The sequence below is a fragment of the Heterocephalus glaber genome, unplaced genomic scaffold, assembly GCF_053883595.1.
Source record: "Heterocephalus glaber isolate CG9 unplaced genomic scaffold, H.glaber_assembly_v1.0 deba00000122, whole genome shotgun sequence".
NCBI classification, from domain to species: domain Eukaryota; kingdom Metazoa; phylum Chordata; class Mammalia; order Rodentia; family Bathyergidae; genus Heterocephalus; species Heterocephalus glaber.
Window position 1 is genome coordinate 2,001,587 of NW_028258138.1, and position 21,752 is coordinate 2,023,338.

Below are 21,752 nucleotides of genomic sequence, written 5' to 3' on the forward strand. Positions count from 1 at the left end.
AGAGCCTGCTGCCCCTGCCTCAGCCGTGTGCTCTTCCAGGGTGGACAGCATGGTGGACCTGCTGGACATGGACCGTCTGAAGAGGTCGGGCCCCACGGAGCAGAGGCTGGCTTCCCTGGAGGAGCAGGTGGGCTGGGCGGGGCCTGGGGGCTCTGGGCACCTGGGAAGAGGGGGAGCAGGGGCTGGGAAATGGGGAAGAGGGAGTTCCTGCCTCTCTAGAAGACCCCTGTGCTGCTCTATCGGGGAAGACCTCAGACCAGCTCCTCACTGCCCTCAGAGGCTGCTGTGGCCATCGGAGGGGGAAGGAGGAGCCTCAGAGCTGAGCAGAGATTGCTCTGAGGCTCCTGTGGAGGGCAGGGCAGGGCAGGGCAGGGCAGGCACCCTAGGTGGGGAGCAGGTGCACAGGTGTGAGGCTTGTGTCACGACCTTGAGGCTCGTGTTCCGGAGTTGCCACACAGAGCGGGTGGCATGGAGATGTAGGCCAAGAGGAGCTGGAGCATCCTGGGGCGATGAAGCCGCTGAGTGCAGGTGTCGCGGGGCTCCCATGACAACAGACACTAACTCTCACAGCTGGGAGGCTCCTGCAAGCTCTGCCAGTCTGCAGGCTCCAGGGGGTCCTCTGGCTTTTCCTGCACTCTGGGGCCCCAGGCTGGCTTGGGGCTGATCACAGTCACTGGTGACAGGACCCACCCTGACCCAGTGGGACCTCGTTTTAACTGATGGCATCCGGAAAGGACTTATTTCTAAGCAAGTAGGGCCACGTCCTGAGGTTCCAGCGGACAGGGGTTACCGGGACACTAGTATTTTTTCCTGCCTGCTCTGGGACCATGGCCTGGAGAAGCCCTGGTCTGGGAGCAGACGTGGGGTAACAGCGGAGCCCCGGAAGTAGAGGAGCAGTGCTGCGGGGGAGGCAGGTGGCAGTCAGCTGGTGGGCAGCGTCAGGGTGCTCTGGGTGGGGGCAGGCACTCTGGCACCGGGGCTGGTGCTCAGGGAGCTGCAGTGGCACCCGCTTGGCTGCGTGCATGGTGGAGGGCAGGTCTCAGTCCTGTCTGGGCTCAGGGAGGCCTCCTGGCAGCTTGGGGCCCTGGGTGGACACAGCTGAGCCTGCACACGTTCTTGTCTGCCGTGGAGGGCATGGTCCCCTACCCACGGTCCCCTCAACGCCGAGCCCACTGGCCTTGGTCCCCGCTGTCAGTGCCCACTGACCAGGCCCTGGACCAGTGCTGCCCACAGCAGCCAGGGCCCTGGGTGGGCCTGCTCCGAGCTCCCCTGCAGGGTGCCCTCCAGCCAGGCCTGAGCGGGCCAGGTGGCCACCGCAGCTAGGTCCCGCCCACTGTGCCCAGGCCTCACTGACCCCGTCCCCTGGGCTCTCCTGTGGGTCTGTGGCTGTGACACCTGGACAGGTACAGAGGCCAGGAGCTGCGTCTTTCTGAGCCTTGCCAGTCCTGGGGGCCCCGAGCATGGGGTCTCTGGGGAAGCAGGCTGGGGAGGGGTACTGAGGACGCCTCTTCCTTCGGGGTGCCCCGTGGGGACTTAGGTTGCCCTTGAGTGTCCAGTCCCAGTGGCCATCGTGATCATGGGCAGGTGGCGCTGACGGGCACTGCTGGGGTCAGCAGTCAGCACAGAGTGTGGTGTCCAGGGGGAGCTGGGTCACCCGGAGCGAAGCCCGAGCCTCACTGGCAGGGCAGGCGGGGCACTGCGGGTGTGCTGTGCGGTGCCAACACAGCTGTCTTCGGACATGCCTTCCAGGTGGCCCAGATGGCCGGGTCTTTGCACTGGATCGTGAGGACCCTGAAGGACAGTGGCTTTGGCTCTGCGGCGGGCGTGCCTGCCCTGGGTGAGTGCGGCGCCGGTCCCCACGGACCTGTGCAGCTCTGAGCCCGCGTGGGCTGGAGGAGAGGCAGCTGCAGGCCCTGGTGGAAAGTCAGCTTCGGCCGCAGTGGTCCCTGAGCCCCGCAGGACCAGCCCGAGGGAGCGGAGCCCTTTCTGGCCACATGGCGCCCGGCCTCGGCCTGTCCTGCTTGACCAGGCCGCTGGACCCCCAGGGCAGCCTGTCCCGCCATCCTGGACCTTCTCCTCCGTGACTCACGGTGAAAGCGGGTGGGATGGGCAGCTCTGGGGGTCTGAGACCCTCACGTGGCCCAGTGCCAGAAGGCGAAGTCCATTTTCCTGAATTTGCAGCTGGCTAGGAGGTGGACGTGTGTAGTCCTCCTTGGATGTGGCTGTCCCCAAAAGCAAATTTGCCCCGTTAACTGGGCAGCCCCTCATCATGGCCCAGGTGGTCAGCCAGTCACTGAGACCGCACTGAGGGTGCTGCCTCTCCTTCCACTGTCCCCACTGTCACGGGCCCCAGGGAGGGTTTGGGTGTCTGGGCTGGGTGGACGGAGTGCCCAAGCCTGGGCTCAGTGAGGTGTCACGGCCTGTGTGGCTGTTCACAGCACCCCCGAAGGCCCCTGACGAGCCGGATGCCGACTTGGCTGGCAGAAGGAAGGAGGAGGAGCCAGGCGACGGCTTCCATGTGAACGCCCGGCACCTCCTGTACCCTGTCTCCCCTGTCACCCGCTTCCCCGTGCCCAACGAGAAGGTGCCGTGGGAGGTGAGTGCCGACCCTGCTTGAGCCCCGAGCTCTGGGGAGGGGAGGGGGCCCCTGTCCCCAGCTCCTGGGTGTCCCTTGTAGCTCTTGCGCTCGGAAGCCCCAGGGCCCTGAGTGCCTGGCCAACCTCGTTTGACCGATAGGGAAACTGAGCCCCACAGCTTGAGGGACAGAGGGGGCCTTGTTGGTGCCCTGGCTCCACACAGACCTCACAGCCCAGCACTGCCTCTGTGGCTCATATTTGCCCAGCCGTCCTGGCCCTGTCACTGCCTGCTGACCCCTGTCCCCAACCCCGGCTCGGGGCTGCCCTGTGCCCTTGGGTGCTTTGGGTCCTGGTGGTTGTGGTCTTAGCTGTGAGTGCCCTCAGTCCCTTGGGGTGCTGGCCCCGCTCTATCTTGGGGACAACCTGAGGATGGCCACCCTGTGGTGCAGACAGAGTTCCTGATCTACAAGCCTCCTTTCTACACGGCCGAGAGGAAGGACACAGCCCTCATGGACCCTGTGGGAGAGTGAGTGTCCCTGGAACCCCGGCTCCTCCTAGAGGGACCCCAAGGACCCTCTACCCCCAGACAGCCCTTCCCTCCCGAGGCCTGTGGGATGCAGCTGCCTGTGTTGGGCGTGCCCTTCCGTGCCCTGCACCACCTGTGGCCAGAGGCCCCTCTGTGAGCCGAGTCCTGGGATTGCCCGGGTCCTCTTGTGCCCCCACCTCCTCTCCTGAGGACATGGCCCCCTGCTGTTCTCCCAGTGTCCCCGAGCTTCTGGCTAAGATCCGGTACAACACCCTAGATGGACCCACAGACCGCCGCAGCTTCCACGGAGCCTACGTGGTCCAGGACGGGCTCCCCCTGTGAGTACCGGGCCTGCGGGGGTTGCTTTGGGGCCAGTACCCTTCCTTGGCACATCGGGTGATTTTCTGTAGACACAAACTGACCCCAAAAGAAAAGGAAGCATCACCTTGAGGTGCTTCTGCGCACCCTGCCTGGAGCTGGCCTTGGTGCTGTCCCCAGCGGCAGGCAGGGAGGCCCTGAATGTGCTCCATCTCAGAGGACCCCTAGGGACTTGGATTTGTGGGTGGTAGAGTAGGCACATGGGTGTCACAGGGTGGACTGGATGGTGTCCTTGCCCGGTGACCGAGGTGGGGGTCAGCCCACAGCACAGGAGCCGGAACCCAGTGTGTGATGCCAGGTGACCCTTGTGCCAGCCTGGGACTCAAGAGAGGGCTCTCTCTGCTGTGGCAGGGCCCCTGGGGTGAGGTTGCTGGATGTGGGTGGCAGAGGGGACGTCATAGAGAAGGGAGCGAGGGGGACCCGGAGGGGAGGGGCTTGCTCTTTGCAGAACATTCTGGAACAGGGAGTGGATTGCTTTGGGGGACAGGTGGGGGTGGGACAGACCCCATGCCCAGGTGTACTGCTCTGGAGATGGGCGTGCAGGACGGGGTGCAGCGATGCTGCCACCAGCATGTCTGGGGTGGCAGGAAGTGGCGCCAGGAGGGAGCAGGGACATCCTGCAAGTGGAATGGGCACAGATGGCCCTGTGGAATTGGTCAGGGCAGCGAGCAGGCTGGGCAGGGCTCAGTGCGGGCCACAGCAGAGGGGACGAGAATCCGTGCACTGTAACACATTGATGTCGTTCACTTGCAAGTTGTGCTTTCATTCCACTGCCCTACGTCTATTTCCTGTGAAGTCGTTGTCTTTGGTAGACATGTGGCTAATAACACAATGCCACAGGCAGAGCCAGTTATAAAGAAAGGAGGTTTATTTTGGCTCGTGTTTCTGACCCAAGGTCGAGAGCCTGCGTCTGCCGACACTGTCCTGCTGGTGGCGTCACATGGCAGGAAAGGGCGGGGGGACCTGGCCGGGCTGGCTGACAGCACGCCCCACGCTCACCCACCAGTCAGTCAGACTGTGCACTGTTGCTCTTAGAGGTCTGGCCCCGACTCTGAATATCTCAGAATGTGATTAGATTTTAACATGAGTCTGGGAGAGGGTAAACTATATTCAGACCACCATCAGTCTGTCTGTTAAGATATACTCTTCTGTGTTCTTGGAATACATTTTGGAATTAGTTTTTTCACTTGAGGCTTCAGTGCAGCTGGAGGTTAAGGCGTGAGGAGGGAGATTGTATGAGCTAGCTTCCTGCCGCTATAACCGATACCGGCACAATGGGCTCAAAAGAGGGAAGGGCGATTCTGGCTCCCAGTTGGAAGGGGTTCAGTCCATGGTGTTCAGTCCTGCTGCTTTGGCCCCGGGGGGCGGTGGTCATGGCAGGGTGTGTGTGCTAAGACCAAAGGCTGGGCCTCCTCCCGGGATCCCAGTGACTTCAAGACCTTCACTGGGCCCCACCACCAAGGCTCCACCACGCCTGGCCGCTGGGAGGCAGAGTGGGTCTCTCCAAAGCCCCTGCCCCTGGCCCAGAGGGAAGCATGTGGAAGGCAAGGACAGTGGCTGGGAGGCAGGGGAGACCGCTGTGCTGCAGACAGAGAAGGCACAGGCAAGGCAGGAGGCCCTCAGCGGAAGGGAGAGTGGGAGCAGACCTGAAATTGGGGGACAGTCGGGCTGGCGCCACCTCGTGGGGTGACCTATGGATGGCTGCTGTGCCAGGCCCAGAGGGGCCAGCGGGCTGGGGCAGGGAGAAAGAGCACAAGGTGGTGCCTGGGGTGTCTGAGAGGTAGGCCTGCAGGGGGCGGGGGGCCGAGGGCCAGGCCACTGAGGACTGAGCGCCGAGCACAGCCCGTGCCCCATGTGCGCCCTCGAGCCATTGAGGGCCCCGCTCCGTGGGGGTGGGGGTAGCACAGCGAGCCCGGACTCTGCTCCCAGAGAGACCTTGCCTTGCCGCGTGCCCCACTCACCTGGAGCCCTGGCCTCAGCCTCCCTGAGAGATGAGCCCACCCCCTGGGTGGCCCAGGCCTGGGTGGGAGCCCAGAGTCCCCCGGCACCGGGGGGCAGCTGAGCTGAGCCCTCTCTGCCCCAGGAACCCCATGGGCCGCACAGGCCTGCTCGGACGCGGGAGCCTTAGTTGCTTTGGCCCCAACCACATGCTGCACCCCGTGGTCACCCGGTGAGTACCCTGGGGACACAGCCTCCCACGTGTCCACCAAGGTGCTTCCAGGCACCTCTATGTGCTCTGAGAGCCAGAGGACAGGCATGCTATTGGCTGCCTGGTACCTGTCGGGGGCAAGCGAGGGGTATCTGTGGTTCACTGTGGACACCCTGAAACCCGGCAGGGATGGGCCTGTTCCCCTGGAGCCTGGTCCTGTTTCCTGGGGACCCCGAGAGTCCCACTGGGAGGCGGGCTTGCTTCCAAGGAGAAATAGTAAGAAAATGAAAATGTAATCCCAAGGTCTGTGACGTTTGTGTCAGGGACCTGCCCTGCCAGGAGACACTGCACACACACACACACACACAGATCCACAGCCCATGCACACACCCACTGCACTCCCACTGCACACTCGCAGACACGTGCACATGTCCACAGGGATGCTCGCGCCCCCTTGGGCCCGCCCTGTGTAGCTCTTACAGCTACTTGGTGCTCGGAACCCGGCTCTGCCCGCCTTCAGGACCAGGTGTAGCCTGGCTTTGTCCCAGCGGAAACACAGGGCCCAGCCCAGCTGCATTCAGCTCAGAGCCCAGTGGGGCTCACGCCAGCATCTCTGGAGACCGGGGGCTGGAAAGCTGGGTCCGTTGTGTGCTTTTCTGAGGCTTCTTATTTTATATTAGTAATGTCTGCCATACATAATGTCTGCATTCCGCTTAGGGAGTAAGACTTGTACCTGACACATTTCAATTCTTTTTATTTGCCTTCTCGTCCCCTCCTTCCCCCTCCCTCTGTCACTAGGTCCCCTTCCCATTTGCAAAAGGGCTATGACACTGTTTCCTATCACCTGTCTTTCATTTTGTTGAATGGGTAAAGAAATCGTGGTATTTATACACGGGAGCACTACTCTGCCGTGGAGAAGGATAAACTTGAGTCATTTGTAGGAAAAGGGATGCGCCTTGAGACCATGGTGTTAAGAAATAAATCAGACACACAAGTTTTAAGGCTTCTGATTGAAGATCTCCAAAATGCCCGGGCCCTTTCTTCCCTACCAGTGGTTTACTGAGGTGGGGAAGATCATGGTGCCCATGGCAACCGTTGCTGATAGTTTCCTGGGATGAGGCCCTCAGGACAGAAGGGGGAGGGCTGGTGGGCTGGCAGGCGGCCCAAGCCACCCCTAGCCTCAGGCAGGTCTGGCACAGGCTGCTGCTCGGGGAAGGGCGGCTGGTGACCAGTGCACCTGCGCAGGTGTGAGTGGCTCCCTTCGCAGGTGGAGGAGGAATCAGGACGGCGTCATCTGCAGGAAAAGCATAAAGAAGATGCTGGAGGTGCTGGTGGTGAAGCAGCCCCTCTCGGGGCTCTGGGCCCTCCCAGGGGTAAGGGGACCGAGGCAGGGTCCTCCTCACGCGTCATTCTGTCCCTCCCTCAGCCTGCTGTCCCCACAGTCACCTCCCCGGGGCCGGGCTGCAGTTGAAGCTGGCACTGTGCTTTTCAGTTCCCCTCCTGCTTCCTTATCTGCAGCTGGGAAAGCGAGGTTCAGATTCTCTGGGGTGCACAGGCACTAACTGAGCACTCACTGCATCCCAGGCGGGGCTCCCTGGGGGCTGAAGGCCTCTGAGGAGCTCAGCGTGGGGGTGGTGGCTTCTCCCAGGATCTCTGCCGGGCACCTGCCCTTCCCGTCCACACATGGGGCGAGCTCTGAAGACCGGATGCCACTGTCCAGGGCAGGGGTGGGCGTGGCCCGCCTCAAGGTGGTGGCTGGCTGCAGGGTCCAGAGCTGGTGGCACCCAGAGACCTCATGAGGACAGACTTGGGGGCAGATGCCCAGGCCTTTCCTGCCCCCACCACACTGCAGGGTCAGAAATGTGAGTCCTGCCTGAGACCTGGGACCCACCAGGCCTGGCCATGGCACCTGACGTCCTTTCCTGTGCCTGGTTCCCAAGGAGTCTGTCTTCTACCCTACTCCGAAAGAAGCCCTTGTCCTCCAGCCCAGCCCCGCCCCGAGGCCCAGCAGCTGCCTCTGCGGGGTGTCGCCGCGGTCTGCCACCCAGGCTTGCAGGCCTGAGTGTGGACGCCAGGGCCAGAGAGATGCCCCAGGGGGGCCCCAGGCGAGAGATAGGCCTGCGTCCAGAGAAGCGTGCAGGGGGCATAGGGCTGTCCTTGCTCCCCTGGTCGGGTGCTGACTGGGACAGGGCAATGGGCAGTGTCACGCCCGCCCCGAGTGACCAGGGCCGGGGCAGCTGCCCACTCTGGGCTGGTGGCCAATAGAGATGGCCCAGGCGGCCTGGGAGCTGTGGGCACCTTGCTGACTGGCCTTTGCCCTTCTGCTCAGGGGTCCAGGGAGCCAGGGGAGACGCTGCCAAGGAAGCTGAAACAGATCCTGCTGCGAGAGGCCTGGCCAGAGGTGGAGGGCCTACTGCAGCGGGGCTCCGAGGTGGGCGGGGCTCCGAGGTGGGCGGGGCACAGGGAGGCGGGGCAAGGGATGGGCGGGGCTCCGAGTCAGCTCCAGGTCCTGAGGGCCGCAGGAGCCGCCCGGGATGCAGACGACCTTCCAGTTCTGCTGGTGACAGCCGTGCCGACCCGGGTCCCAGCCAGGTCTCCGAATCCCTTCTTTAGAAGCCCGGATCCTTTTTTGCCAGGCTGGGCGTCCCGCGTGATTGTGTAATCACGTGCCTGCGGTGCACATCTCCCGCAGCTGCCCTCCTCTCGTTAGCTCATGGTTTGGCTTCCAGCCTCACCTCCTGCTGTGTCCGGCTCTGGGTGCCCCTGCTCACCTGGCCAGTCCTCTGGTGGCGCCTCTGTTGTCCAGTGTGGACAGTGCTGTCCCAGGTTACTGAGGGCTTTGACTTGCCCACCCAGCAGTGTGGCTTCCCCTGTGCAGGCCGTGGGCGTTCAGCCACCATCTCTCTTTGTTCACTACTTAAAGGCATTTCATTTTTACTGAAGCGAGAGTCACATGACATGAAGCTGACTGTGTGGGGGGGTGGGGGGGTAGGGGGCTGGGATGGAGGCCAGAGCCTCTCCTGGGTGCTGACCAGTGCGGGCCCTGAGCAGCACCCCAGGCCGAGACTGGGCCGAAGTGATCAAAATCCTGGTGTCCCGCACTTGTCCTATTGCGCGGCCCCCCTTACTCCAGAGGAAACCCAGCTGCTTCGGCAGGCAGCGGGGGCCCTCGTGTGGACGGTGTTGGGTGTGGGCCCCACAGGGGTGTTTCCCAGGCCTCGGAGGCCCGGCAGGACAGGCCATCATCTTGCGGCCAGGCCCGGGGGCTGCTCTCCTGGGCCCAGCCCATTGGTGGTGAGTGGGGGCCCGGGCCACTGCCGACCTGGTCAGCCCTGCTGTGCCTCCAGGTGTACAAGGGGTACGTGGATGACCCTCGGAACACAGACAATGCCTGGGTCGAGACGGTGGCCATCAGCATCCACTTCCCAGACCAGAACGACATGGAGCTGAAGAGGCTGAACTCTGTATGAGGCTGGACATCCGGGCGGGGATCCCAGGGGCTCAGGGGTCTGGATGGGCCTCGGGGGCTTCTGGAGAGGGGGCTGCCCAGGACCAGAGATGGGGCCGTGGGGCTAAGAGTCTTCTGGACATTCCCAAGGGAAGCAGGGAGAGGCCAGAGTACAGCAGAGGGGTGGAGCGAAGGCCCTGTGTGGTACCAAGATGGGGACCCCCATGGCAGGGGCTGAGGATCAGGCCGGGGTGGCTGGCAAGGGCTCCTGACTCCTGGGAGCACTCCATTTATGGGGATGGCTGTCCCCTGCATGTCGATTGGCCCCACATCTCCCGAACCGGACCCTGGCGGGCAGTTTTCTCACTGGGGAACCTCTGGCCTCCCTGTGGGGGGTCTCAGGGGCACCCCAGCAGGGGTCCCTGTCCCCCTTTGCAGAGTGAGCTGGCAGCACTCAGGCTGGAGGCAGATACAGGGTCACCATGCCCCTGCGGTCTGAGGTCCTGAGCGCTCGGGGCGGGAGTGATGGCCGCCTCTGTCCTTGCAGCACCTGCACGCCTGCGACCCAGGTGTGTCCATCCGGTGGCAGGTGGTGGACAAGCGCATCCCGCTGTACGTGAACCACAAGACCATCCTGCAGAAGACGGCTGCTCTGTTTGGAGCCCACTACTGACTATGCGCTCTGCCGGGGCCCTGGGGACCTGGCTGCTCTTGGGCCAGGGTGACACCTGCTGCTCGAGGCGTGTGCCACCCTGGACCTGTTGTGCTGTGGCTCAGGGACTTGGCACCCCGTGAGGCTGCCTGTGAGGGCTGGGGTGCTGCCATCGGGAGGAGCTGGGCGCCTGTACAGCCTCGCCCTCAGCTGCAGTGCTCCCCTCCTCAGTCCTGAGGTCTTGAGCAGGGCGATCACCCTAGAGCCTCCTGGGGAGCTGGGGCCCTGGGAGGCCCCCCCTGCCTGAGCCTGCAAAGACTTGGGCGGCCCTGCTGACTTGCCCCTGGGGTGCTGGGACCTGACGTGGACCCTGGCCTGGCCTGGCCTGGACACCTCGAGAGGCCTGGCTCACTGCCCAGTTGTCAGGCTGCAGAAGCACAGAGAGAGAGAGAGAGAGAGAGAGAGAGAGAGAGAGAGAGAGAGAGAGACGGGCTCTGCAGGGAGGCCAGGCAGCTGGGCAGGGGACAGCAGGGCCCCCTGGTCTGGACTTGGTGACTCACAGAGCCGTCAGGACGGGAGTGATGTAAAGCCAAGCTGTTAGATCTCGTCAGCCTCAGGCCAGCCTGGGTGGCCCTCCAGTGCTGTCCTTGATAAAGTTCTGCCTCTCAGCTGCGGGCGACTTCCTGTGCTTCCTGGCTCCTCTGCTGGTGGCAGCGGCCCCAGACGACATGAGTGGGCTCACGGGGCGGCAGGCCTCTGAGCCATGCAGCACCCCTGTTGATGCCTCTTAGGCCCAAACTTGGCTTCCTCCTGGGATCCCCAGCCCTGTCTCCATTTCCCTAGATCCGCTCCAGTGTCCCAGTATCACTCATGCCTCGCGGGGACCGACACCCACCTCCCCACAGGACGATGGTGCCCACGCCCCTGTTGGCAGTGACGCTTCCTGGGGACTCTGGGCCTCCTTCACCACTCACCAGAGCCCAGGGACAGGCTGGTCACCCAGCCCTGCCCAGCCACACCTGTCTTCCCCTGGACCACAGCTCCAGCCACTGCCTCTTCATCTGCGTCCCAGAGCCTTTACTGTGTTGGGAAAGGAGTCCCTTGGGAGTGTGACAAGGGACGTTAGGGAGGGGTGTGCTGGCCCAGGGGAGCGCTCATGCTACAGGAGCCCAGGAGGGACTGTTGCTGGGCCTTCTGCTTTCCAGTGCAGGCTTCCAAGGTTGGGCAGAGCCCAAGATTTGGGAGAGCCAGGAATTCCAGGAGCGAAGGGAGGCTCCCTTAGGCCAAAGCCAAGGAGGCCAGATCTGCTCAGAGTCCATGCATCCATTGCTGAGGCCCTGGCTTGGTGGCCCCCTGGGCTCCCTGCCTGCCTGTTCTGTGCCAGGTGCCAGAGAAATGACTGCCAGCCTGAGCGTCCTGATCCTGGGCAGGTGTGGGGCGGCTCCCGTAAGGAGAGGGATAGCGCAGCAGCGAAGACTCAGACTACCTGAGGCTGGGAAGGGCCTGTCCATGTTAGCTCTGTGGCCTTCCCAGGTGTGGGGAGGACAGCACCGGCTGCGCCAGGTGTTTGCTTACTTGTCTGACTTCATCCTCTGTTCTGGTCCCCAGAGAAACGCATGCAGACCTGCCTGGCCAGAGTATCCTGTGAGAGCGATTACCCAGCAGCTGCATGCCATTCCCAGACCAGGTGCCGGGTGCCAGGCAGATCAGCAGGCGCAGTTGCCAACCAGAGCCCACGGGCTGCCACAGTGCCCGGCTGGGGTTAGATGGGTCCTGGGGTTCGGAAGCACAGGCAGAGGTCTGCGTGCACAGAGGGGCCCTTGGGGGTCCTCAGATGTCATCCCTGGCAAGGAGGCCATCCACACAGAGCCAAGGGGGCCAGAGGGAACATGCTGACACCAATCCCATGCTGCAGTGGTCTGGTCACACCTGGTGGAGAGCTGTGCACGAAGCCCCAGAGCAGCCACAGAAACAATGCAGCAGAGGGAGGAAAATGGGATCGGGAAAGCAGTGTCCGTCAGCCTTGTGTCTCAAAGTGAAATACCAGAGGCGACTGACCTTATAAAGAGAAAAGGTTCTTTCAACTCAGAGCTAACAGCAGCAGGGGCACAGAGAGGCAGCCCCTTGACTGCATCACTCCACGGTGCAGACGGTGATGGCAGGGAGCATGTGTGGGAGAGGCAGAGGCAGATGGGGCCCCAGTTCCTAGCTTCCTCCCTCCAGGCCCCGCCTCCTGAAGGCTCCACCCTCCCCACAGTGTGGCAGGCCAGGGACCAAGCCTTCAACACAGGGGCATTCATGTCATACCACAGCAGACACCCAGCAAAGGCAGGACCACAGTACAGGGAGCCAAGGCCAGACGGGAAAGACAGCAAGAAGATGGCCCAGTCCCACCAGACAGCCCCTCCCGTGTCAGTGACACAGCCAGGGACCACCACTGGCAAAACACTGGACTCCACCTCACCGGATTTCCTGCTAATATCTTCTGTCCCAGGGTTCCACTTCTCTCTGAGCTGTCACTTCTTCAGTCTCTTCCAGTCTGTAGCGGTGACTCAGACTTTGCCTTCTCCAGTAGTTTTCTCAATTCTGAACATACAGCCTGTCACTCTGTCCTCTGTCCTTCGATGTGGCTGCACGTGGTGCCTTTGTCAGCTGTGATGAGGGGACCCATGGGCAGTGGTTGCAGGGGCCAGGCAGGCCTTCCCTGTGCCCACAGCAAGGATGTCCTGTCCATCTGCCCTATCACTGTTAACCCTGACCCTGTCACATGGACAAGCCTTTTCTCCACTGCAGAGTTATTATCTTTTTCTTTGGAGTTAATAGATATATTGAGGGAGGTACTGTGATACTACGGAAATCCTGAAGGAAACTAAGTGTTATGGTTCATCTTTAAATGTCTCCCCAAAGCTTTGTGTGTTCCGAGGTGGAGATTTGGGGAGGTGACTGGATCATGGGGTGTGATACTCATCAGTGGATTAGTTCATTGATGAGTTTATAGCTGAATGTGATGTTGGGAGGTGGAGCCTGGGGCAAAGACTTGGGTCACGGGGCTATGGCCTGGAAGGGTGTATATAGATATCCCTCCTCCCTTGACTCTGCTTTCGGCCTACCCTGCCATGGACTGTTTCTCCTCTGTGATGCCCCTCTGCCATGCCACCCTGCCAGTCAACTATGGACTGCAACTGCTACAAACTGAGTAATAATCCTCTCTTCCTTTATGTTATTTGCATTAGATATTTGGTCCCAGTGACTAGAAAAGTAACTAAGGCATTAAGTAATAAAGCCATACTGGACTGGGAGTGAAGAGTTGTTAGGTGATGTCCTACACTACCCTCCTCAAGAGGAGGTGTATTAACATTGGACAAAGTGGATGTCAGGCCAAAGAATCTAGGGTAAAAAGGGATGCTTCACATTGATAGCAGGTTCAATGCATCAGCAACACCTAGTAACCCAAATATACAATTTTAAAAGGTGCAAAGCAAAAACTAATAGGACTCCAAGAGAAGTACCACGTTTTTTATGCTGTTTCTTTTTCTGGTGCTAGGCATGGAACCCTTGGTCTTGTACAAAGTAGACAAGCATTGTACTCTGGAGCTATACCTCCAGCCCAGGACTTCTGGAGAAATCAGAAAAATCTTTGATCATAGTCACCTCCTCAGTAGTGAATAGGTCAAGTAGACAGGAAGTTGATAATAGTAAAAATATGATCAGCAGCCTTGACCTCAGGACATCCATAGAACACTCCACTGAGCGACAGAACACATATTCAAGGGCACACACAGCAGTTCGAAACTATAATCTGGACCATAAATTAGTCTCGACAAAATTAAAAGGATCCAAAATGTAGAATGTGTCCTCTGAAAAAAATAAACTAGTAATCAGTGTCAAACAGATCTCTGGAAAATTCCCAAGTGTCTGGAAATTTAAAACTACATTTCCAAATTCCTAAGTCAAAAAAGGAATCCAAAGGGAAATTATAGAGTATTTCAAAGTTAGTGATAACAAAAATACAAGGCATCAAAATTCCTGGGATGCAGTTAAAGTAGGACTTTGAGGGAAGCTCATAGCACTGATGTAGGTCAGTGATCTTGGCTTCCAGTTGGAGAAGCCAGAAAAAGAAGACAAAGTTAAACTGATGGAAATAAGCAAAAGAAAGAATAAAGATCAGAGAAGTCAATGAAAACAAACATAAAGTGAAACAGTAGAGAAATCAATGAAGCTCCAAATTAGTTCTTTGGCAAGATCAATAAACTTGATAAACTTCTATCCTGATTTATCAATTTAAAAAGAGCCAAGAATTACCAGTCAGGAATGAGAGAGGCGACATCACTCATATTTTAATATTTTATAGGTATTGAAAGGGCAATAAGGGCATATTAAGGGGAACTTTATGCTGATAAATTCAACAACTTAGATGAAATTGACAATGCCTGGGTGACACAGACTACAAATATTCTGTCAAGAAAACAGCAGCCTCAGCAGCTGTGTATGACTTAACCATATCCCAAAATATTGCCTCACGACCAACTGGCATTTACTCTGAGAAGACAGGCTGTGTTAACACTTAGAGTCAGTGGTATTCACCATGCCATCAGACTGCGAAAGAGTCTCAGGTGATGCAGAAAAAACAAAATCCAACATCCATTTCTGGCTTAAAAAAAAAAACTTCAAAAATCTAGAGAAAGGATGGTTTTTCCAACAGTCACAAAAACTGATTGTCCATACACAGAAAATAACCTTGAATTACATTTCACACATGCACCCAAATTAGTTCAGAATGGAACATGCAAATTCCTATAATGTTTCTATGATTTGGGGTTAGGCGAAGATTTCTTAAAAGTATGATTCATAAAAAAATTTAAGATGCTAAACTGAACTTTCTCAAAATTAAAACTTCTAATCTTTGGAAAACAAGACAATGAAAGACAACCCACAAACTCAGAGAAAATATACACAAATCACATATCTAATAAAGGATTTGTATCCACAGGGACAAAGAATTCTCTTAATAAGAGAAACAAACGAACAAACGAACAAACAAATCCCAGCACCATTAAACGTGGTTTGAACAGGACGCTTTCCTAAAGAAATTACCTCAGATGGCTGGCAAATAAACAGATGAACCAAGTGTGGTGGTGCATGGGTTCATCCCAACACTCAGGAGGCTGAGGCAGGAAGATTGCTGTGAATTCAAGAGCAGCCTGGGTTACATAGTGAGTTTAAGGCCAGCCTGGACCACATAGCAAGACCCTGTCTCAAAACAAACAAACTAAATATCATTAGTCACCAGGGCAACCCGGGCAACCGAGTCAAAATCACAGTTCAGTACCCATTACACCTAGTAGAATGTCCGGAGTGGAAGAGACCACCCACACCCAGGGTCTGCGAGGATGGCTCTTGGGGTCCCTGAGGCAGTGCCTCAGAGTCAGGGTCAGGGGTCACGGCCCCCCAGGTTTTCACGTGGTTCAGGGACGCGTCCGGGCACATCAGTTCTCCTGACGGTCGGTCGCAGACAAGAGCAGCCAGTGTGGACGGGAGCAGAGGTCGCTCGCGCTGAGGGCAGGGCCCGCAGCCTCGAGCCGGCCCTGGAGGGGAAGAGGCGAGGGAAAGCAGGCGGCGCCAGTGGGGGGACTCGGGGTGTCTCCCTCTTGGCTGCGGTGCCGGCTTCGCGCAGGCTTGCAGATGTCTGCAGGAAACATTAGGTGTGCGGCTTACAGAACCCCGGGGAGGTCGAGGTCCAGCCCCACGCCGCCTTGCCTTCTCGCCCTCCGCAGACGCTGCAGAGCGGGTGCAGGAGCAGGAGCCCCGGCCCGAGGACCCCAGACACCCGGGCCTAACAGATCTGCAGGCCCGGGCCCCCACAAGCGGGGTGGGGGGAGCCAACAGACACCCCCAGCCGGCAGAGCCCGCCCACGACCCGGCTACAGGGGCTCTCCACGCTCCGGTGTCCGCCAGGCAAAGGCGGGAAAGCCCCGCCCCTCCCGCCCCGCCCCCAGTGGCTCCGCCCCACCTTCCCGCTAAGCTCCAGTCTCGAGCAACCGTTCCCCCAGTCCCCGCCCTCTCAAGGCCATGGCCTCTGTCAGCCCCGCCCCGTTGGCCGCGGCCCCGCCCTCTGTGGGTCCTACTGCTTTTGACCCTGTCCCCTCGCCCCGCCCTGTCTCCGTTCTGCTCTCCTCCGGGCGGACTTCGCCCCCTGCCGGCAGTCCCCGCCCCTTGTTACCCCCGCAGACCCCGCCCCTTCTCCGGGCCCCGCCCCGTCCTGCAGGCTCCGCCTCCAGCCCTCCCCACAGCCCATGCCCTCCCCTCCCCGCGCGGGCGGGTGTGGACGCGGCCGGGTCTCCCGCGCGTGTCGTGTCGCCCCCGGCTCCGGAGCCTGCAGCGCGCAGGTACCGCCCGCCCCCTTCCGCCCCTCTCCTCCAGTCCCACCGCAGTGGCGGCTCCGGCTCCGTCCGACTGCGGATTCGAGGTCTAAGGTGTGGCCGCCGGGGTCACACCCTCCCGGGAGCCACGCGGGGCCGGGGGCGGGTGCCGCAGGGTGTGACCAGCCTTCCTGCCGCGGCCAGCGCCCGACATCCCGCGCCTCCGCTGCTGCCAGCGCGCGCTCTTGGGGTGGCTGTGGGCGTCCAGGGGCCGGGCTGGGCGCCACCTTCGCCCTGGTGCCACCTCCGAGCGCCGCAGCTGCGCGGAGCCCACCGCTCCCCCACCGGCCGCTTGGGGAGCCCTGCGCGGTGGCCGGCCCAGCCCAGTGGAGGCGTCCTCCCGGCCGGGCAGGATGGGCTCCGGGCGCAGGCAGAGCCCCGGGTCCCCGCCGGCCCCCGCCCGGGGCGCCTGCCTCTTCCTCCTGCTCTGCCTGCGCCTGGGCGCCCCCTGTCCGCAGGCCTGCGAGTGCTCTGACCAGGCAGGGGCTGTGGCCGTGCACTGCAGCCACAGTGACCTGCAGGAGGTCCCTGCGGACATTCCCGCCGACGCGGAGCTCCTGAAGCTGGACGCCAACAGGATCTCCCGCATCCCGGACGGCGCCTTCCAGCACCTGCAGCACCTGCGCGAGCTGGACCTGTCCCACAACGCCGTGGAGACCATCGGCCCCGCTGCCTTTTCCGGCCTGGCCGGGGGCCTGCGGCTGCTGGACCTGTCCCACAACCGCATCCGCAGGATCCCCAAGGACGCCCTGGGCAAGCTGAGTGCCAAGATCCGCCTGTCCCACAACCCGCTGCACTGCGAGTGTGCCCTGCAGGAGGCGCTCTGGGAGCTGAAGCTGGACCCCGACTCGGTGGACGAGTTGGCCTGTCACACCTCCGTGCAGGAGGAGTTCGTGGGCCAGCCGCTCATCCAGGTGCTGGACTCTGGCGTCAGCCTCTGCAGCGCCCACCACAAGACCACGGATGTGGCCATGCTGGTCACCATGTTCGGCTGGTTCACCATGGTCGTCACCTACATCGTTTACTACGTGCGGCACAACCAGGAGGATGCCCGGAGGCACCTGGAGTACCTGAAGTCCCTGCCCAGCGCCCCCAGTCCCAAGGACCTCGGCAGCCCTGTACACTAGAGCCTGAGACCAGCAGGCCACTGTCCGCCCCTGCCGTGCACTTCCTGGCAGGCGGAGACTAACGTGTACCTGTGGTGTCCCCAGGCAGACGGGTGTGTCAGCAGCTCCTCCATGTACCGGCTGGTCACTCGGTGGGGGAGGAAACCGAGGCTTGGAGAAATGGGGACTCTCAGGACCACGTGGTCAGGATGTGTCCTGCCCGGGAAAGGAGCTCAGGCCACCCGTGGCAACTTCTGTGCCCCTCCCCTCCCAGGGGCTATGCACCTGTGGGCCACAGATACTCAAGGAGCTGGCTTGACTTTGTTTAACCCTGAGCACCCTTGGTGCAGGTGTGCGTCCCATTTCCAGAGCAAAATCCTGGGGCCCAGCTTCCCCAGGGAGAGGGGAGGGTGGAGCATGCACTGAACTTGGCTCCTGGAATGTTTGAGTGAACTTTGCAGGGAAGTTTCAGTCCACGGAGGGGGAAACATGGAGGAAGCCTGAGGAAGGTGCAGACAAGCACAGCCCTGTCCTGCATCCCACGCTGTGGCGAGCCTACGCGGTGGAAGGAAGGTCTGGACCTGGTCACTGCCAAGCCATGCACTTCCAAACGGCCCTTCTCAGGGCGAGGGGACCGCAGCAGGACCTCTTCGGCTAACCCACCCGATGCTGCTTTTCCTTGGCAACAGGAGCTTCCTCTCTTCACCTTTGCTGCCAGTGATCTCAGAGCGCATTTACTGCTCAGTTTTCTTACCTCTATTACTTCATGTTCAGGGTAGATGTTACCACCACCTATATGACTAACTTTACTTTTCACCATCTTTTTGTTTGAGTGTTTGTATTTAAACTGCTTCACATCTCTTTTTGAGGGGTAGCAAATACGTGTAAGTTGTGTATGGACTTAAGTGTAAAGCGGAGATGCCTGGTCGAACAGAAGCTTGAAGTTGATTGGGGTGTCTGTGTCTGGAAAGCATTGTGCCCCGGGTGGAAGGGGGGACAGTTACAAGGGCTGGCCTGGGCTGGGGATCTGCTGGCCACCGCAGTGCTGGTCTGGAGACGTGCTTCCTCACGTGTGATGAGTGACTGGAAGGGCCCCGAGAACAAAACAGTGATTAATCATGGCACATGAAAGGGAGACGACCCACAGATGCAGTGGACGCCCATGCCTGTGTCCCGGGCCTGGTGCTGGTGGCTGCCAGGGCTTTGTCCCAGCAGGGCAGAGTGCATGGGGCCTGCCTGGGAGCTGGGGGTTCAGAGTCTGCCCCCTGGCTTGATGTACCGTCCAAGGCAGTGACTCAGAGCCTCAGAGGACACCTCCCCCATCCCCTGCCAGGCCCCTGTCCCCGGGAGAACTGAAACCCAGCGACTGGCAGGTGTGGCCAGCATGAGGTGCCCAGTCCCAGCGTCCAGGGCAGCAGCGAGCCTGGCCTGTCGGTTTTCTGTCCAGAGGAGACAAGGCTAAGAGTGCGTGCCGTGAAGGACGTGTGTGTTAAGGGCGTGCATCGCAGTGCACAGGGGCAGCTCCAGCCCCGGCCGCTGCACTGGAAAGCGTCCTTCAAGGGGACTCAGTTTCATGCTGCTCCTCCGCTGTGACGAATGCCGGGTGGTGCGGGGGGCAGATGTGGTGATTTGGGTCCCTGCAGCCCCCCTGTCCCTGTCCCTGGGCGCTGTGGTGGGAGAAGCCGCTGGTGCCAGGCCCTGGTGCTGGGAAGGGGTTGGGCTGTGGCCACACGGTAAAGGTCAGGGTCCTTGGGGCACAGGGGTGGGCTGGTCCTTCTCTCCCTGCCCCGATTTGTACCCCTCCAGCCCAGGGCCAGCCTGCCCCTCGCTGGGGGTCTACTGGGCCACAGTGCAGCCCCCACCAGGCAGAGGTGGGGAGGAGCCCAGGCTCACAGGGCCTTGTGGGTTCCGGCCCTCTGAGGAAGAGCCCCAGACCCTGGACCCTGTCCTGCTCATCCGAGCCCCGACCCTGTTGCCCAGAAGCTTGGCTTTCTGGGGGGGCTCCCTCCCCCTCCCCCTCCCCCTCCCTGCCCACCCCACCCTAGGTCTCTGAGCACCCCCTGGTGTGCCCCTCCTGCGGGGCAGGGCAGTGCAGGGGGCTGAGCCCACCCTCCCATATCCAGTGACACCTTCTGCTTGGGTTGTTACGGGCTCTGCTCTTGGCTGATGTCTGTACCGCACACCCGTCTCTTTTAAGAGCTGCTGGTGGGTACAAAACAGCATCAAACAGAGGTCAGCAGCTGTACAGCCAAGAAAATCAGATCAGCATCATGGAGACATCAATTAGGTTTCATACCACTTTTGGGTCAGTAAAATAATATCAGCTCTCCAAACTTCCCACTCTCCCTCCAGAACTCTGCTGGACTCTGACAGCTGACCACTCCAAGAGTTTCTCCCCACTCTTCCCCGAGATGGTCCTCTTGCCAAGGCTGAAGTCGGGGCAGCTGGTGTTGGCACGGTCTGTGGTGCTTCCGCATGGCCTGACTTTTTATGCTGCTGTTTTGAATTAACATAGATTTCAGCTGCAGGTGATAGTTCTAGCCAGGCATGGATCATGGCACACACATGCACACACCCATGCATGTACACACAGACACATGCATGCCCCAGGAAGCTGGGCAGAAGCATAGTTACACAGACAAGCTGTTATTTAAACAGAGCCCTATCAAGTCAGCTTTGAGTCACTGAAAATGACAGTTTGCTTTGATGCAGAGGGGCGTAGTGGACATTCTTACCCCTAAATCTAGTTCTCACCAATTCTAGGGACATGGGGGTGGGGGCTGCAAAGGCAACTTGGCTGCCCGGAGGAGGAAACATGGGGAGAGCACTCTCCTGACTCCTCTTGTCTTCCTGCCCCGGGATCTGCCCTGATTCCTCGCATAGTGGACACCGCAGGTGCTCCTGGTGGTCACCTAGGGCCTGACCTGTGGCCTCTCAGTTTCTGTCTTTGTGGACCATGGACACCATGGGTCCACAGGGACGCAGCCTGCTCAGACTTGGGGCTCCAGGCTCTGGTGACCTTCCAGCTCTCTCCCACGCTGGCCCTTGGTGACACTGCCTATACTCTGTTCTGCCTTCGCCTCCCTGCCCTCTTGTGCCCGTCCATGTCGGTAGGACCCAGCCCTAGATGTCCACAGCCCAGACCCAGGAGCCTGGGCAGGTGTGGGCCTGTATGCAGAGGGCGCCGTGTAGGTGGAAGAACCTCAAGGACCCCGATGGAGGGAATGCTGTGGGTGAGCCGAGGGCCGGGTGTCACCAGAGTTCCCGAGGACAGAGGGTGGGTGATGTAAGGACAACAGAGGGGCTGCAGGGCTGTCCTCCGAGCAGGTCCCCATGCGGCGGAGCAGAGGCACCTCCAGAGGCTGCAGAGGAGGAGACTGCTCCTCCCCAGACGCCAGAGGACCCTGACACCTGGTATTGCCTGGAGAGACCAGTCCTGACCTCTGACCTCTGAGCTCTGAGCTCCAGAATGCCACTGTTAAGGCCACACAGCCAACGCTAACCTTGTAGCAGCCACGGGAAGTGACGTGGTCTCTCTTGATGTGAGCTGCAGGGGTGGTCACACAGATCCCGGTGCTCCGGGTCCCTGCACAGTGCAGCTGCAGCCGCGCGACCTCAGGGCTCCTGCGTGGCTGTCACCCTTCTCCTCTGCTGCTAGGCAGATTTCCCTTCCCAGAGGACCTCGGTGCAGGCAGAGCAGGGCCAGCTGGCTTCTGGGATTCTCACACACACTCATTCGTGTCCACCAATGTGCAAATATGCACTTTCACCAACACGGACCAGCTGAACACATGGCCACAGCCACAGCCTCCTGTGTGCACACGCACACACACACACACACACTCCTTAGGGATGAGAGACTTGCTGCAACCTCACCCTCCCCAGCACACTTCCTCCCTTCCCAGCAACTGGAGTGCCACAGTCGGGGTGTGGCCCAGCTCTGTCCCCAAGCATGGCCCAATGTCTCTGAAGCTTTGTCCCCATGGTCCTGTGGCTCCCCGAGTGCTGGTGCGGCCTGGTGGACCCGGCCAGGAGGAGCAGCTGCCCTGATGGGGCTGAGACCCTAGGCTTCATGACAGAAAAGCCGCAGTGTGGAGATGCGCAACAGTCAGGCCTGGGGTGGGGTGGGTCACGGGCAGGGCTGTCCATGGGATGGGGCCGCAGGCTCAGCGCCACAGGGGTGCTCAGTCCGGGTTCACAGTGTGCCGGTGCAGTGGGCCAGGTTCTATTTTCGGAGTAGAACCTGGGCTGGAGGGGGGCGGTGAGCTCGGAGGCTGCTCTGGGCTGGAATCCGTGTCTCTGATGCCCAGGCCTGGACAGTGTCACTCGGAAGCCTGGGCCTTGGGGCGCTGTCAAGACCAAGAAGGCAAGAGCTTGTCTGAGTGCTGCATGCGCAGCCTGTGGCTGGCGTGTGGGGATGCTCAGAGCCAGGGCTGCGTGGCCCTGCTGGTCTGCACATGGCTGTAGTGGCCCAAGGGGAGGGATGCCGCATGCTTGG

The 21,752-nt window shown here is 60.3% G+C and overlaps 2 protein-coding genes, 1 long non-coding RNA gene and 1 other non-coding gene across 9 annotated transcripts in view; 3 read left to right on the plus strand and 1 right to left on the minus strand.

Annotated features, from left to right (window-relative positions):
• Trpm2 (transient receptor potential cation channel subfamily M member 2) overlaps window positions 1-9,805 on the plus strand; it is a 52,091-nt gene extending 42,286 nt beyond the window's left edge. For 5 of the 6 annotated variants that reach the window (XM_087211043.1, XM_087211050.1, XM_021256358.2 and 2 more), the window contains 10 exons: window positions 40-127; window positions 1,750-1,837; window positions 2,439-2,596; window positions 3,026-3,102; window positions 3,339-3,440; window positions 5,564-5,650; window positions 6,897-7,002; window positions 7,959-8,060; window positions 8,977-9,093; window positions 9,625-9,805. In XM_087211043.1, the coding sequence (XP_087067169.1) occupies window positions 40-127; window positions 1,750-1,837; window positions 2,439-2,596; window positions 3,026-3,102; window positions 3,339-3,440; window positions 5,564-5,650; window positions 6,897-7,002; window positions 7,959-8,060; window positions 8,977-9,093; window positions 9,625-9,750 (1,051 nt within the window). In that variant the 3' untranslated portion in view covers window positions 9,751-9,805. The remainder of the gene's footprint in view (window positions 1-39; window positions 128-1,749; window positions 1,838-2,438; window positions 2,597-3,025; window positions 3,103-3,338; window positions 3,441-5,563; window positions 5,651-6,896; window positions 7,003-7,958; window positions 8,061-8,976; window positions 9,094-9,624) is intronic. The other variant, XM_087211058.1, reaches the window with a different exon arrangement.
• On the minus strand, window positions 6,367-15,004 carry LOC106009211 (uncharacterized). Its single transcript, XR_001183315.3, has 3 exons — window positions 14,824-15,004; window positions 7,076-12,381; window positions 6,367-6,923 (listed from the first exon to the last, which is right to left on the minus strand). It is a non-coding gene; the product is annotated as an uncharacterized LOC106009211 (long non-coding RNA).
• LOC147830307 (Z6 small nucleolar RNA) lies at window positions 7,930-8,002 on the plus strand. The gene has a single exon (XR_015439388.1). It is a non-coding gene; the product is annotated as a Z6 small nucleolar RNA (small nucleolar RNA).
• A 1,009-nt stretch (window positions 15,005-16,013) lies between the features above and the next one.
• Window positions 16,014-18,834, plus strand: Lrrc3 (leucine rich repeat containing 3). Its single transcript, XM_004842479.4, has one exon. The coding sequence runs from the start codon at window positions 16,502-16,504 to the stop codon at window positions 17,273-17,275; it is 774 nt and encodes a 257-aa protein (XP_004842536.1). The 5' UTR covers window positions 16,014-16,501; the 3' UTR covers window positions 17,276-18,834.
• The last annotated feature ends 2,918 nt before the right edge of the window (window positions 18,835-21,752 follow it).

Coding starts and splice junctions, on each gene's coding strand:
- Lrrc3 (XM_004842479.4), top strand. CDS start 16,502: ATGGGCTCCGGGCGCAGGCAGAGCCCCGGGTCCCCGCCGGCCCCCGCC.